The following is a 16218-nucleotide window of genomic DNA, read 5'->3' as shown; positions in this document are numbered from 1 at the left end:
GGGAAAAATAACAAAACTGGAGGGATGAGGGGTGATTCAGTCAGCTCTAGGTTCTCCTACCTGTACCCTCAGTGGCTCGGGTTCCGTGGTACACCTGGGCTAACTGGTAGGACAACAACTCTCAGAGATCCTTAGTTTAGAAGTCTGGGAATTTTCTCATTCAAGAAATAGCCAACTCAAATACATGATTAAAAAAGCAAATCCCCCACTCCTGTATCTGCCTATAAAGGCAACACTTTTTTCTGACCAGGAACCACATGCCAGACCCCTCATTTTCAGTAAAAATGGTTTTACTCTCCATAGCTCTATTTTGAATAAAAGAACTACTTTGTTAACCGTGATAAAGGCACCTACTTTACTCACCGTGTTTCATCCTTACCAGGTGCTTAGTCCAACCGCCTCCTCCAGCCGTGCCAACTGCTCTGAACACTCGTTGATTTTCATCTCTTTCTCTTGAGCTCAGTGGTGTCTTCTTGGCATCTCCACTCTCACACTGACCAACCAAAAGAGACTGCACAGCTATAACCACCCAAAGAGCAACAATAAAAGCAGGCACCCTTCAGGTTTCTACTAAATTCTAACAGTTTCAATAGCAGGAAGAATTAATTGGAGGGATTTCGCCAAGGTTTAGGGGCTAGTTGCTGGGGGGATGCAAAGGCTAACTTCAGGGCACTGTTGCAGCATTTCATTGCTCTGTTCGGAGCCATACCCATCATGGAAGGAAATACTGCCCGTCTGTCATTATGTCGGAAATGACATTTCAAAATATTTATATTGGGAATAAAATACATCTTTTAGGCATGCAGCCTGCTCCCAGGTTTCAAATCCAAGCCTTCAAATCACGCCTGGAGGCACGGCTGGGGCAGGGACCCTGACATCTGTGCATGCAGAGGGCAGGCCTCCTACAGCCGTCTGGCAGCAGATGCTCCTGTCATCTTAGGATGCGGGGTGCAGTCAAGCTCTTTCCTTTCTTTCCCTGTGCACAAATGTAGCTTGATAGATAAGGTTTATATTTTTATTGCAAAAAAATCAAGCCTACTGCTGAACTGAATTGCACACACAGCCTCCTTGAGCACCTCGGTGAGTGAGGGAGAGGGGAATTCAAGGAGGAAGCACTGGGTAGGCCCCATTCTCACTGTGAAGGTTCATTACATTTGCCTGGTGTGCTCTGCTTTTGTTCTGCTTGTGTTTCAAGCTGGAAACAGGGCTGTCTGGCTGAAACTCCAGGCTGGACTAACATGGGTTTAATGGCCTAAACTCAGCTCTTCCTAAAGCAGCGAGTAGCGTACTCTGGGTATTCATTCAGGATCAGGCTTTGTCTTTCACTCAAACATCTTAAACTTTTTGTGGGGAACATCCTGTACTAAGGGTTTTGTTAGAAGGCTTCCACCCAATTCCCAAACTCACCCTGTCTTTTCCGCAGCTTATAAGAGAGGCCAGGGTCACAATGTGGGGTATAGAATCCACAGGCTAAAAGCTGCCTCTGGTAATCCATGGAGAACAGAAACCTTATGCAAACTGGAATGAAAAAAACAAACCAAACCAGTATATGAACACTGATTAGTCTTTCCTCTCCATACAGTGCATTTACTTTGCAATTTACTGTCCTCGTTAAAGCAGCCCCTCCCACTGCAGTAACGTTAAGTACCACATGAAGTATAAGTAACTTGTTTTTCTACATTTTGAAGAGGGAAGGGTGGGTGTTGTCAGAATTTCAGTGTTTGTTTGCAGTGACACAAGATTTCCTCATTAATAGAGATGATTACCTGTTGTGAAAGATAACGTCTCAATTTCAAGCATGTCACAAACACACCTACTTCCCCAAAATAAAGGTTCTATAGTATATGTATGTGCAGGTGCTGGCAAAACACCTTATGACCGCACTGGACCAAATGAATCTCAGAAGCTAAGCTGTCCTGGGCTTTGGTACAAAGCCGCAGCTCCAAACCTAAATTAGGTTTTAGTCTAAGCCAGGTTCTAAACAGAATACCTCTGTTTTCTCCCCACACAGTGGAGGTCAGCCAAGCTTGCCTTTTTTTTTTTTTCCCCCCTGTTATCACAGTGAATATCATGAAAGGAACGTGCATGCTGATGTGTAGATCTAACATGAGTTCCACCTCTGCCTTGAACCTGAAGCTCAGCCCAGCCCTGAAAAATAGGGCATGAACACAATTAAAAAGTATTTGACCCTTTTCCTGTAATTTGAAATTTTTCAGTTGTGCAAAAGTATGTCTAATAATTGCTAATTTGAATTTTCTTATGGGAACTTACCGAGAATCTTACAAGCCATATATACTGGTTCTTCTCTTTCTGATTCACTTATCCCCCTTCTTCCTCTTCTATGCTTGTATCTGTAGAACTGAGTGGAAGTAAAAAATTTATTTCTATAATAAATACCTGTACCTGTCTGAAAATATGTCTAAGCCAACACTTAATCGGTCAGGAGAAACTGTCTTTGGGAAGTTGTGTAAAAATTTCCTTTAACTAGGTGACTTCTTTTTACCTTCACACTTTCCTTAGGGACTTTTTGGGTGGGAAGAAAATGACTAAAGCAGATAAAAAGGAGTTGGTGAGATGAAAAGGCAGCAACTGAAAGAAGGGTACAGAGTCTGGAGTGGCAGAGAGTGCTATGGGTGGAGAAAGGAGCATTTTTTAAAGGATCTTTCCACACCATTTTCCCTTCAGGAAGGAAGGTTGAAGTTGGAACGCTTGGTGAAAAAATTACATGCTATGGCTCTATCTAGTGCTAGCTGTGGTCTTAGCATAAATGGGATAACAGCTCACATTAGGTGAGGTTAGGCAGGCATACAGTTCACATCACAGCACATACTAAACAGAATAAAATTAATTTCATAATTTAGAGCACAGTGGTCTTTAGAGAAACGTTTAGCTTGGGGCCAGGAAGTCCTACCTTTGAAACACCATAGTCTTCTCATCTTCAGTGCAGCAAGCAAAGCACAGGAGATTCTCAGCAGCATCAAAACAGACTGTGGGCTCAGCACAAGGCTACCTGTGGTAGCGTGTCAGGCTACCTCTAGAATTGCTTCCAAATTGAGCTTATTCTGTGACCAAATCCTTTCATCTCTACTGTAGCAGGGGTTTTACTGTAGAAATTGAGCAAACAGGAGAATAAACACAAGAAGCAAATAACTTTGCTGTTAAAAATGGCAATAATTTACCATATGACAATATAGCACAGCTTCAGTAGTCTGAACCCTTTGAAGTCATGTTGGGTTTATGACCACGGTTAATCCGTACTCCCACGGTGCAGGCGTGATTGGTGCAAAAAGTATTACCAAGGTATTCTGTGTTAATTTTTTCAGTGCAAACAAAAAAAGTCCACAATGCAATTTTAAAGAAGTTTGTGCTACATGTATTATGTGGCAATAAAAGTAGCCAAGGTAGCAGCAGGTTTTTGTGAGGTTAGTTTGAGACATTTGAGTTGGTGACTTCTGGGATTAGTGAAGTTCCACTAGTCTGAAGGATTTAGGCTTCTGTCTCTACTTTAACTGCACTTGCAGCAGTCTGACTGGAGATGGATCCTAAGTGCTTACACGTGTATGTAGTGTGTATCTGTCAGGGAGAACAAGTTAGGTGATGTTCACAGGAACAGACATGACTCAAAAGCTTTGTAGCAGCTTTCATTTTATAAGTGGTCTGCGGCATAACCCAACAAATAACATAGTGACTAACTGGTTATTCTGTTTTGGCAAACATCCTGAGATATTAGTATGGATGACAAAGGAATTAAAACCAAAAGTGACTTGGAACAAAAATCTGCTAACTCAGCACTGCTCCTGAGAGCAAATTTAAGCCAAACAGTCTTAAGAAACTGGTGCTGGGTCTAGATTTTTGACTCACTGAGCTTAAGCAGACCATTTCTAGAATAAACTGCTAACAGCATTTCCATAGTTTCTGAAATATCACAGGAAGAGGGAAAAAGCCTTTTTAAAATATAATTGCTATGCAATAAACATGCAAAATTTTACAAGCAGAAATCAGCTCTCTCTCAGAATGCACTTCTCATAAATGTCTTAATCTCTGTTCCTATTTTCAGAACCTCAGATACGTGATGACTACACCATATTTATCATTCTCTGACAAAGTGCTCTGAAGATTAGATAGGCCAAAAGAACATGTATTGCAACTCTACCTTCATAAACTCAAGTCTCTGTGCCTATAAAGCTAATACACTTGTAAGTAATTTTAAGTAGTTTGATAACCTGCCAGAAAATACAGCTATACAGAATTTGTGGTGTTATGCCTGACAGCCTGCAGGAATCAGTCAGTCATTCATCACAGGACGTGGTATTTATACTTTATTCAGGGACGTAAATATGAAAAGCAATTTGCGTTTCACACTGAAGTGATACACCGCAAGGAGCTCTCAGGCAAGTTAGGCAAGAATGAAATGTGAGATTCCCGAAAGATCTCCTAGGTTGGTACAGATGTGTGACTGCAATGCCAGGGGTTTACATGTAAAAGTAGGGGAGGGACATGGGATAGCGAGGCTTTTCTCAAAGTGACCTTGACTGCTTTCACAGAAAAAGATCCATTCTGAACAGGCTCTTTGAGCAAATATTCCAGGCTTTATTATCTTGTTGAAACAGACTGCCCACAGTTGTAATTAGCAATATTCTTTAAGAGGGAACAATGGTTTCATTGTCACCACATACTTGCTGGTAGGCAATATGGAGAATTACAATGGAAATATAACAGCTAACATCTGTTTTTGTCATAGGGACAAAAGAAACATAACCACGATATCAACATAGCATTCAGACTGGATGGCCATTAGGGTCTGCAGAAGAGCACCCTTTATCTGTGTCTTTATTCCTATTTGTAGTGAAGAAAGACCATTTGTTCTCTCCATTGTGTGACACATTTGATTCCTAGTCAGGACATCTAACCTAGTTTTAAACTCTTGTACAAGGCTCTAACTTAATGATTTTTCACCATGGGGTTCAATTACTTCCACAGAGCCTTGGCAAGAAAATGTGGCAAATGTTTCTGTCAGGAGGCTTCTATTTGCTCTTGGCATCTCCATTTCCACCAGAAAACAGGGTTCAGCAAAGTGAAAACAGCTGAAAATTCTTTATTACACACATGTATTTAGTACCCAGTGGAATGCAGATGTTGAAGCCATTTAGTACCTGGTAGGATCAAGACCTGAGGCAGCAAACAGAGAGATATCACAGAAATATCCAGGATATTAATTCAGATTCAGGGAAGCTGAAGGTCTCTTTAGAATTTAGTAGAATCTAGCTAAAGAAAAACATACGCATTCAATAGTAATGGGGCTGCACTGCAATCATCTGATTCTCTGGGATACTCTAAAACTTACTGGGAAAACCCACATTGTGAATGACCGTCCAGTATTGCTACAATTAAAAACTAGCTCCCAAGGTGGAGCTCCTTTTTGATTTGCAAGACAAGATTGTGATTTAAAAGGTCTAATCCTATTTCACTATGCAATGAGCGCTGGTATTGCTCAAGGACCAGTCACCTCTCTGTGCAAGTGGCTTTCCCTGTCAATAGTCTGCAACTGTCAACTGTCCTGGTTACGGAACGAGGTTACAAGATTTGGATAGGTGATGATCTGTACTGATTTTAAAACCATGTGCATTTGGAAGCCTACAGTAGTCAGGAAGATCAAATGGTAAAACTGAACTGCAAGTTAGAACTTCGGTAGGACTCTGTAGCCACCTCTGCTCCACAGTCTGTGCGGGACATTGGGTTCAGCATTTGAGCTTGGATAAAATACTCTATGTGCTCTACCATACCCAGCTGCTGAAATAAGTGTAATCCTATTTTTTTACCTAATGGGGATATTACCAGTCTTTACTATGATAGCCACTGAAGGCAAAAAACCCGTCCTTTTTATAATGGAAAACATTTTATGTCATGATACAAATTTGTATCTCCATATGAATAGCTTTAGTTGATATCTGTATGTGCAGGACTTCCACAGTTCCAAAGATCAGACAGGCAGGTAGATTAATACTGGAGTTTCTACCTGAGATGAAAATGCACAAATTTTAAGATTCCTGAATTTCCAAGTGCTAGGCAACCTGCAGCATAACTTGGGGAGGAAGATATTTAACTCATTTTATGGATAATAAACATTAGCCCTCTGACTACTTTAAATAGCTTGCCTTAGATAACATGTAGCATTTGTTCAAGTGTTTTATTTTATAAATGCTGTATCTATCATGTCTTTCAGGAGCATTTTTTTTTTTTTTTACCTATATTGATACATATGAGAATATGGCTGATGAACATGAAATTTAACCACCTTTGCTCACACACCACCTGCAAATGGATGTGGTGTTTCCAAGTGCTAGTTACAACAGGGCCCTGAGTACAGCAGCAGGCACTAATGGCCCTGACCAAACTCACCTTGGGCCTCCATCCACACCCTCTGCCATGGGCCTGGAAGCCTCATTTAAGCTCAGGCCTGGCCTATAATTCTTCCCTGAGCTATGTTGCAAATGTACCTCTTGCTAGTCCTGTTCCTGAACTGTTTCAATTTAGTAGCTTGACCTTCGCCTTGTTACCTTGCTTTTGCCTGATAATCGATGGACTGGCCATGGGACCTGCTGCTGTCACCACCTGCTGGGGTTGCTGTGGGACTGTGCCCTGCTGGTGACATTGCTGCCTGGCCCGTGCCGTGGCTTGTCTTCTCTTAGTACACAGCTGGCTCTTGCTGCTCCCTTTGTTTTACAGAGTATTTTTTCCAAACCTGTTTCAGGCTTGATTATAGTTACTAGCTTGGTACAGGTACAGATTGGAGTTCTCATTCTGCATTCATGCTGTGAGAACTGGCTCCAAACTGTCATTTAATAAAATGATCCATCGCTGATCATTTTATTTTATCAGGATAACTTCTCTTATTCATGCAAGCATTTGTGGTGCTTTCTTTCTGCAAACATTCGTAGGGAGACAAGCAAACTACTCCTACATGTAAGAAAGGGAAGTTAGGATTACCTTGGAAACAACTGTCTTGATTTATATTATTGAATAATTTGTGCACAGTTGTTCAGCAGTAACTGGAACAAAGCTTTCTAAAAGATATGCCTTCCTTCAAATACATAAATTATTTTTCCTGCAAACAACTTTTCCCTTCCCTTCCCTCTCCTCCACAGCTGCTTTTGGTCTGCTAGTCCAGAGGTGTGTTCAAAATTTTTATCTGGAGCACAAGAAGAAGAAATAAGGGGAAATGGATTATTGCTCCACAGTGCTGAGGGACTTTCGTTCCCAGTCAAAACTCCCATTAATACCTCTCTGTCTCAGAGGTTTCGGCTTCCTTGAAGCAGAGGAGATGGCCTTAGCTCACAGCTAATGAAACAGACTTCAGGTGAGGAAACTTGCCATCTATATAGCCAGCCACATTCTTTGTGCTGAAGATGGTGTGGTATTTGTGAAGGATTTTGGATATGAAAACCACTAATGATTGCTCTTCTTCTAGTGGAGATATAAAGGCACCCTTTGAATCACAATTTTCAGTCAGATTTGACAGAAATGCTATAAAATAGCCCTTTGATCTGCCCTCAGAGCCTTTCTCCAGTCCATCCAAGCAATCAGCAGCAGATTTTTATCTCCGAAGAGCCCTTACTGCCTAAGCTCACTCAGGACACATGCCAGATGTTGCCCTCGCTCTCAAGTAAACTGTTCTCGTTACTTTTAGCAGTTTTGTTGTTTCAGAGGTCAAAAACATAACGGCAGAACACTGCAATACAAACACCTTGAGCTTGAACAAGAACTATTTTTCAGCACCGCAGGTACCAGTTATTTTCTACCTTTGAAGCACTTAGGGCCATTCTGCACTAGAGAACGTGATGTGAATAAGTTGTAAATAATATGGTCAAGTTTGTACTCATAAATCAATATTCATTTTAATGCATAAATAAGCTTGTAATTGTATAGCAACAAAGGGGTTAAAATGTCTGAAAGATCATATAGACTGTTCTGGCAAGAAAGTTGCAAATCTCTGAAAGGGGAGCTGTCCTCCCTATCTGCAAAGCAAGCTGCCCTACCAAGGAGATAACGGGACAGCAGGATGGCCTTGAGTCAAATTAACAAGGAGTATTGTAAAAACCCCGGGAAAGATTTCTACAAGTCTGCCAACTCATCACTTTTGAGACCTAAGGTGAAAAGTACACCGTGAGGAAGACCTACGGCCTTCCTCCCATAGACCACTGCCCACATTCTAAAGACCCCGGCCCACAATTTTTGGAAGAATCTGCGCAAGCGTGAAGGACTGATAAGCTAATTAACATACGAAGCGAGGGTAGGCGGGTTCAGGTGATGAATATGTATAGGCGTTAATGGAATATTCATTGTTTCATTATATAAATATAAGATAATCTGCCCCTCTGGGTGGGTACGATTGGTGGAAGGATCCCCCGTACACCCGGCGCCGACAATAAAGAATAATTAATCACTAAGAAATTCTGAAGACGTTCTTTGAAACAATCTGGCACCCCAGATGGGACGGCTCTCTGCCTGACCGTAGGACCCGCTGGGAAGTGGACTCCCTTGGGTACCCCCGGGGATTTTCCCGGAGGGACTCCCCAACTCATCGGATCACTGCGGAGGCAGACAAGAATCCCATCTTCTGTAAGTGATAATATTCTTTATTGCTGTATTCTGGTATTACCGGTAATCTGGGGTTACCCGTAAGACGAGAAAATTGATTTCCGCAGGGTAACTGCTGGGTATGCTTGGGAACTAGTTTCTCAGGTATACATCTGGGTATGCTTGGGAACTAGTTTCTCAGGTATACATCTGGGTATGCTTGGGAACTAGTTTCTCAGGTATACATCTGGGTATGCTTGGGAACTAGTTTCTCGGGTATACATCTGGTCTGGAAAACTCAGGTATACTTCTGTGGCTGGCACCCTAAGTATACTTCTGGTTTTGTTTGGGTTTTATCAACATTTAATTGCCATCTGGAATCTGGCAAGTTTGCTTATAAAGCTTATTTGCTGCAGTGTTGCTTATTTTGGTTACCGGATTTATGGAATGTGGAATTTGACTTTGATAATTGTTACTGTGATTTCGGCTATATTTTGATAATAATAGTGAGCTCTTGGTGTTGCTGTAGAAAGATACCTGCGTGTTGCATTTTGTAAGTAGTAATTCTGTAAGTGATAAGTGTGTTCTGTGAGTGTAAGCTGGAAAAATGGGAGGAAAGCAGAGTGGTGGGATTTTAAAGAAAAGCCCGTTAGGATGTGTTCTGAGTCACTGGAGGGTTATTGGAGGGTCTGCTGGTGGAAGTGTGAATAAGAAAACATTGATAAAGTACTGCAATCAGTGGTGGCCGTTGTATAAGCTGGAAGATGGTGAGAAATGGCCACTTAACGGAACTATAAATTATAATACCTTGTTGCAGTTAATGCTATTTTTGCGAAGAGAAGGAAAATGGGATGAAGTAATGTATGCAGATATGTTTTTTACCCTGAGAAATCATCCAGAGTGGCAAAAAGGGTGTGGAATTAATCTAGCTCCACAGGATCCCTTAATATTAGCAATGGAAAGGGACATGAGAAAAGATGGGAAAGGAAAGTTGAAGAGGTGTTGCTCTGCATGTAGTATTGGTCAGAGATGTCTAAAGTTAGGGGAGCCAGAGGAGGGAGAAAGTAGGATGGAGGATTATGTTCCACCCCTATCGAATATGGAAAGTATCCGGACGGAGAAGTCTGTGGATGAGGGGGGCGAGGACTGTAAGAATTCAAAAGGGTTTACCCCGATTACTGCACGTACAAGGAGTAAGGCAGGAATAAGTAACCAGTCGGGACCGGTGATGCAAGCCCCTCTGCGACAAGCTGTGGGGACTAATGGACCGGTTAGAATTAAAATTCCTTTTACCACTAGTGAATTAGATTCGTGGAAGGAAGCTGTAAAAGGTTATAGGGATGACCCGGAGGAGGTGGCTAACAGGTTCGAATTAATTATGAAAAATTTAGATCCGGATTGGAAAGACATAGAAATAATGTTAGCAGCTCTGCCGGAAACAGAGAAGCAATTGGTAATAAAAACAGCCCGGACGCATGTGCAAGTGCAAATAGCTTCAGGGGTTCTGCCCGGAACTGTGGAAGTACATGTCCCGAGAGCAGACCCCGATTGGGACTATAATGATGGTAACGATTATAGATTACTAAAAAGGTATCAGGAATGGATAAGAATTGCCCTGGAAAATGCTATTCCCAAATCTGTAAATTGGTCCAGGTTGTACACTATAAAACAAGGACCGTCTGAAACCCCCACAGAATTTTTGGAACGTTTAAGAACAGCTATGCAAAAATTTACAACGATAGATCCGTCCTCAGAAGGGGGTAAATTACAATTGATTTCATTGTTTCTGGGACAATCAACAGAAGACATAAGGAAAAAACTCCAAAAATTACAAGGGGCAGACATGAGAGACTTAGAAAAACTGGTAGAGGAAGCATGGAGAGTGTTTAGAAACCGGGAAGGGGAGGAAAGACAGAAACTGGGACAGACTATTGCAGCAGCAACAGTAGCTGCATTAAATAATCAGGGACCAACTTTTCGAGTTAAAAATAGGGGAGATGGGAAACGAATAAGGACCCAGCAACCACCTCTAAGATCAGATCAGTGTGCCTATTGTAAAGAGGTAGGCCATTGGAAAGGGGAGTGTCCAAAGCGAGGGGGAGCTCGAAACATGATAGCAAATGTTTCATCGGATCAATGAAGTCGACCAGGAGAATCTACCCTAGCAGATCCTCTGGTTAAAATAGAGCTAGGGAACTCGGGACAAGAAATGGAATTTTTAATAGACACAGGTGCTTCCTATTCGGTGTTAAATCAAAAGCTAATGCCAGAAGATAAAGACTTTGTGACTGTAGTGGGGGCTACGGGCCAACAACAAAAAGCCTTTTTCCTAAAACCGCTAAAGTATAAATTAGGGAAACAGGTGGGAATACATAAGTTCTTGTACTTACCGGGGTCACCAAAATCACTATTGGGTCGGGATTTATTAGAACAATTAGAAGCAGAAATAGTTTTTGAGAAAGGAAAAATGAGGCTAAGAATAAGGGAAGAACAGTTAATAAATGTACTAAGCTTAGCATTGATACAAACTAATCTTAGAAGTGAAGTGCCTCCGGAAATTGCAGATCAAGTGTACCCAGGAGTCTGGGCTACCGAAATTCCTGGAAAAGCCAAGAATGTGACTCCAATAACTGTAAGGTTGAAATTGGGGAAAGAGCCTGTGAAGGTTAAACAATATCCTCTAAGGATAGAGGATAGGAGGGGAATTAAAGAAATAATTGACAGATTTTTACAATATGGGCTACTAATTGAGTGTGAATCAGAATATAACACGCCCATATTACCAATCAAAAAGGCAGATGGAAAGAGTTATAGGCTAGTTCAGGATTTAAGGGCCATAAATAAAATCACTGAGGATATACATCCAGTAGTGGCCAATCCATACACTCTATTGACTAAACTAAAAAGCAGTCAAGTTTGGTTTACTGTACTGGATTTGAAGGACGCCTTTTTCTGTCTGGCCCTAGCCAAGGAAAGTCAGAAGTTATTTGCCTTTGAATGGGAAAACCCTGATTCGGGGAGAAAAACGCAGCTTACCTGGACAGTTTTACCCCAGGGATTTAAAAATAGCCCGACTATCTTTGGGAATCAATTAGCTAAGGAGCTTGAGTCCTGGTCGACCCCAGACTCTGAAGGAACCTTATTACAATACGTAGACGATCTCTTAATAGCTACTGAGACAAGAGAGGGCTGTGTCCAATGGACGATAAGCCTGCTTAATTTTCTGGGACTAAATGGATATCGAGTTTCTCAACAGAAAGCCCAACTGGTCCAGCAACGAGTGATTTATCTGGGATTCGAGGTCTCGGGAGGACAACGAGAGCTGGGAACAGAACGTAAAGAAACCATTTGTCGGACACCGGAACCGCGAACGGTAAAGGAACTGCGGACTTTTCTGGGAATGACAGGTTGGTGTCGTCTTTGGATCTATAATTATGGACTGATAGTGAAGCCTCTGTATGAGATGGTTAAGAAGGATCAATCCAAATTGGTTTGGACTGGAGAAGCACAGAAGGCTTTTAGGCAGTTAAAGCAGGAATTAATGAAAGCTCCAGCCTTGGGGTTACCGGATCTTTCGAAACCTTTTTTCCTGTTTTCCTATGAAAGACAAGGGATAGCCTTAGGAGTACTAGCACAGAAATTGGGTCCCTATAAGCGGGCAGTAGCTTACTTCTCCAAACAATTAGATGAAGTAAGCAAAGGATGGCCTGGATGTCTACGGGCTGTTGCTGCAGTAGTTATTAACATACAGGAGGCCCGAAAGTTTACGATGGGACAGAAGATGACAGTGCTAGTCTCCCATACAGTCTCAGCAGTTTTGGAACAGAAAGGAAACCACTGGCTTTCACCGCAGAGATTCTTAAAGTACCAGGCAATATTAGTGGAACAAGATGACGTGGAGATTGTTGTCACTAATGTTGTGAATCCAGCTTCTTTTCTCAGCGGAACTCTGGATGAACCGGTGGTCCATGACTGTATAGAGACAATGGAAACTGTGTATTCGAGCCGACCAGATCTTAAAGAAGAACCTTTAGAGGATGCCGACGAATCTTGGTACACTGATGGAAGCAGCTTCGTGAAGCAAGGACAACGTAAAGCAGGGTATGCCGTTACCACCACCAAACAGGTAATTGAGTCTAAACCATTGCCCCCTGGGACGTCTGCCCAGAAAGCAGAGATAATTGCTCTGACACGAGCATTAGAGCTAGCGGCGGGAAAGAAGATAAATATTTGGACAGATTCCAAATATGCATTCGGTGTGGTGCATGCTCATGGAGCAATCTGGAAGGAACGAGGACTGTTAACTGCTCAAGGAAGACAGATAAAGCATGCAGAAGAAATTTTACAATTATTAGAAGCTGTAAAGCAACCAGAAAAAGTGGCTATTATGCATTGTCGGGGACACCAGAGAGGGAATGCTGAATTTGAAATAGGAAACCGATTAGCAGACCAAGAGGCCAAACGAGTGGCTGACTCAGCTGACACAAAAGCGTTGTCCTTAATACCAGACAGTAAAATCCAAACTATAGATGTAAGTCAAAAGCCGAGTTATACGAAGGAAGATTTAAAATTAATTGAGGATCTGAAAGGTAAAAAAGGGGTAAATGGATGGGTATATCTGAAAGACAACCGTGTAATAATACCCTCCAACTTAATTTGGTCTATAGTTTTTACAGAACACAATAGGACGCACTGGGGTGCTGATACTCTATATCAGAGTTTGAGTCGGATAATGGTAGGGCGAAATTTGTATACTACCGTAAAACAGGTAACTCAACAATGCAGCGTTTGTCTACACAATAACCCCAATACTCAAAATAAAGTGAGGTTTGGGATAATTGGTAAAGGAAACTATCCCGGAGAACAATGGCAAATTGATTTCTCAGAACTTCCTAGAAAAGGGGGGTATCGGTATTTATTAGTATTAACTGATACCTTCTCAGGATGGCCCGAGGCCTTTCCCTGTCGAACGAATAAAGCAAGAGAGGTGGTTAAGGTTCTGACAAACGAGATAATCCCACGTTTTGGGATCCCAGCCGCAATGTCTTCTGACAGGGGTTCTCATTTCTGTGCACAAATAGTACGGCAAATAAGCAGAATTCTCAGGATAGACTGGCAATTACATACTCCTTATAGGCCACAGGCAAGTGGACAGGTAGAAAAAATGAATCATTTAATTAAACAACAAATAGCTAAAATAGGACAAGAAGCTAATCTGACATGGCCACAATCTCTCCCGTTAGCATTATTAAGAATCAGAGTTAAACCAAGAGTGAGAGAAAATTTAAGCCCCTTTGAGATTTTGTATGGAAGGCCTTATCAATTTTTGTTTAGCGGAGAAAACTTAACACAGCTAGGATCAGAATACTTATATAATTATGTATCTGAACTACAGAAACAACTGAGTAAGGTACAAAAGCACGTTCTAGGAACCAGGGCCAGAGGATTAGATCAACCAGTTCATTCTTTCAAACCAGGTGACTATGTATATATAAAGACTTTTTCAGGGCAACCTTTGGAGGAAAAATGGAGTGGACCGCATCAAGTACTGTTGACAACTCATACTGCTATCAAGATTAAGGAACAAGTCGCTTGGATCCACTACTCGAGAGTAAAAAAGCTCCAGGTTCACGATGGGAAGCTACGCAAATGGAACCTCTAAAGTTACGGTTGTGTCGAAAGGATGGACAATAATTACCTTGATATCCGGGTTGTGGATAGGGAATGTCAATGCATGGGACCAGAATATGTATTTACAATTACTAAGGAATATTGTTCAGAATTTCAACCTAACCTCTTGCTGGATTTGTACTCAAATGCCTGAAAATGCAGGTCGGGGATTTCCCCTGATAGGTAGTGCATTTCCGAATGATTCCGAAATACATGCGGCTTTTTCAAAAATGACTATTTCAGAGTACACCCAATTAGAAGTTAAGGAATTGTCTTGGTCACTGGATATCAATGCTCCTTTGAACTCTAGTAGAGGTGTCCCGTGTGTCCAAAGGTGCTCCTTGAATAAGACCGAACCTGAAACAGGAGGCAATTCGACCGATAAAAGATGCGGGAAAACAGTCTTCATAGGCAGGTACCCCAATTGTACATCCTATTGGAAATATGGAGGGGCAAATCTTTGGAATAAAAACCAGACCAGGAGGAAAAACAATACTACTCCTAAGGGATGGCCCACTCCCTCAGGGACTGGATGGTACTGGATATGCGGAGACAAAGCCCGAAAGGTTTTACCCTTGGGCTGGCAGGGTGAATGTGCTGTAGGGCCTGTTGTTCCGCACATCTTCATAGTTCATAATCTGACACAAGGACTAATTAGATCATATATTAAAAGGATTAGACGAGAAAGTACAAATCCTCTTATACAGAGACCTACTGCCTTTCATAGTTTTGCTCGTTGGTTTTTTCCATGGTTGGGAGTAAGTGAATTAGAAAAAGCTTTAGTAAACCTCTCTGCTACTATGGAAATTGCCATGAACTTTACTACTGATGCCATACAGGCACAACAAGAGGAAATTAAAAGCATTTCAAGAATGACCTTACAAAATAGACTGGCACTTGATATGCTACTTAGCAAAGAAGGAGGAGTGTGCACACTAATAAATACAAGTTGTTGCACATACATAAACAACGACAAGAGAGTAACTTTGGATTTAGAAAAGATTTGGGAACAAACCAGAATATTACATGAGATTACAAAGGATGATCTCTCTTGGAGCTTTGAGGGAATATGGAACAAGTTAACCTCCTGGCTGCCTGACCTACGATGGATAAAACAGATTTTTACTATGTTAGTAGTTTTTACAGTGTTTGGTGTATATGCATGCGTAGTGTTTAGGTGCATGTTCTGGTGCATAAACATGAGAAAATATATATAATGCAAAAGAATTTGCTTGTATCGAGAAAAAGGGGGGAATGATGTGAATAAGTTGTAAATAATATGGTCAAGTTTGTACTCATAAATCAATATTCATTTTAATGCATAAATAAGCTTGTAATTGTATAGCAACAAAGGGGTTAAAATGTCTGAAAGATCATATAGACTGTTCTGGCAAGAAAGTTGCAAATCTCTGAAAGGGGAGCTGTCCTCCCTATCTGCAAAGCAAGCTGCCCTACCAAGGAGATAACGGGACAGCAGGATGGCCTTGAGTCAAATTAACAAGGAGTATTGTAAAAACCCCGGGAAAGATTTCTACAAGTCTGCCAACTCATCACTTTTGAGACCTAAGGTGAAAAGTACACCGTGAGGAAGACCTACGGCCTTCCTCCCATAGACCACTGCCCACATTCTAAAGACCCCGGCCCACAATTTTTGGAAGAATCTGCGCAAGCGTGAAGGACTGATAAGCTAATTAACATACGAAGCGAGGGTAGGCGGGTTCAGGTGATGAATATGTATAGGCGTTAATGGAATATTCATTGTTTCATTATATAAATATAAGATAATCTGCCCCTCTGGGTGGGTACGATTGGTGGAAGGATCCCCCGTACACCCGGCGCCGACAATAAAGAATAATTAATCACTAAGAAATTCTGAAGACGTTCTTTGAAACAAACGTGCCACTTTTTTCAGTCAGAGACGACAATTCCTTCACCAAGCCTTTACCTCGGGGGCGCGCTGAGCCAGTGACT

At 41.7% G+C, this 16218-nt stretch overlaps 1 protein-coding gene and 1 long non-coding RNA gene across 2 annotated transcripts; both read left to right on the top strand.

Moving 5' to 3' along the window:
• Positions 1 to 7859: 7859 nt before the first annotated feature.
• On the top strand, positions 7860 to 9120 carry LOC119146148. The gene is made up of 2 exons (XR_005103648.1): positions 7860 to 8779; positions 8817 to 9120. It is a non-coding gene; the product is annotated as an uncharacterized LOC119146148 (long non-coding RNA).
• Positions 9121 to 9676: 556 nt separating this feature from the next.
• Positions 9677 to 16117, top strand: LOC119145783. Its single transcript, XM_037382459.1, is given in 2 exon segments — positions 9677 to 12703; positions 14075 to 16117. Coding segments are annotated over 2 exon segments (3192 nt in total). The 3' UTR covers positions 14240 to 16117.
• Positions 16118 to 16218: the final 101 nt, after the last annotated feature.

This window comes from Falco rusticolus, chromosome 4 (genome assembly GCF_015220075.1).
Source record: "Falco rusticolus isolate bFalRus1 chromosome 4, bFalRus1.pri, whole genome shotgun sequence".
In the NCBI taxonomy this organism is placed as follows: Eukaryota; Metazoa; Chordata; class Aves; order Falconiformes; family Falconidae; genus Falco; species Falco rusticolus.
Note: the sequence above shows the minus strand (reverse complement) of the source record. Positions and strands in the feature narration are given on the sequence as shown.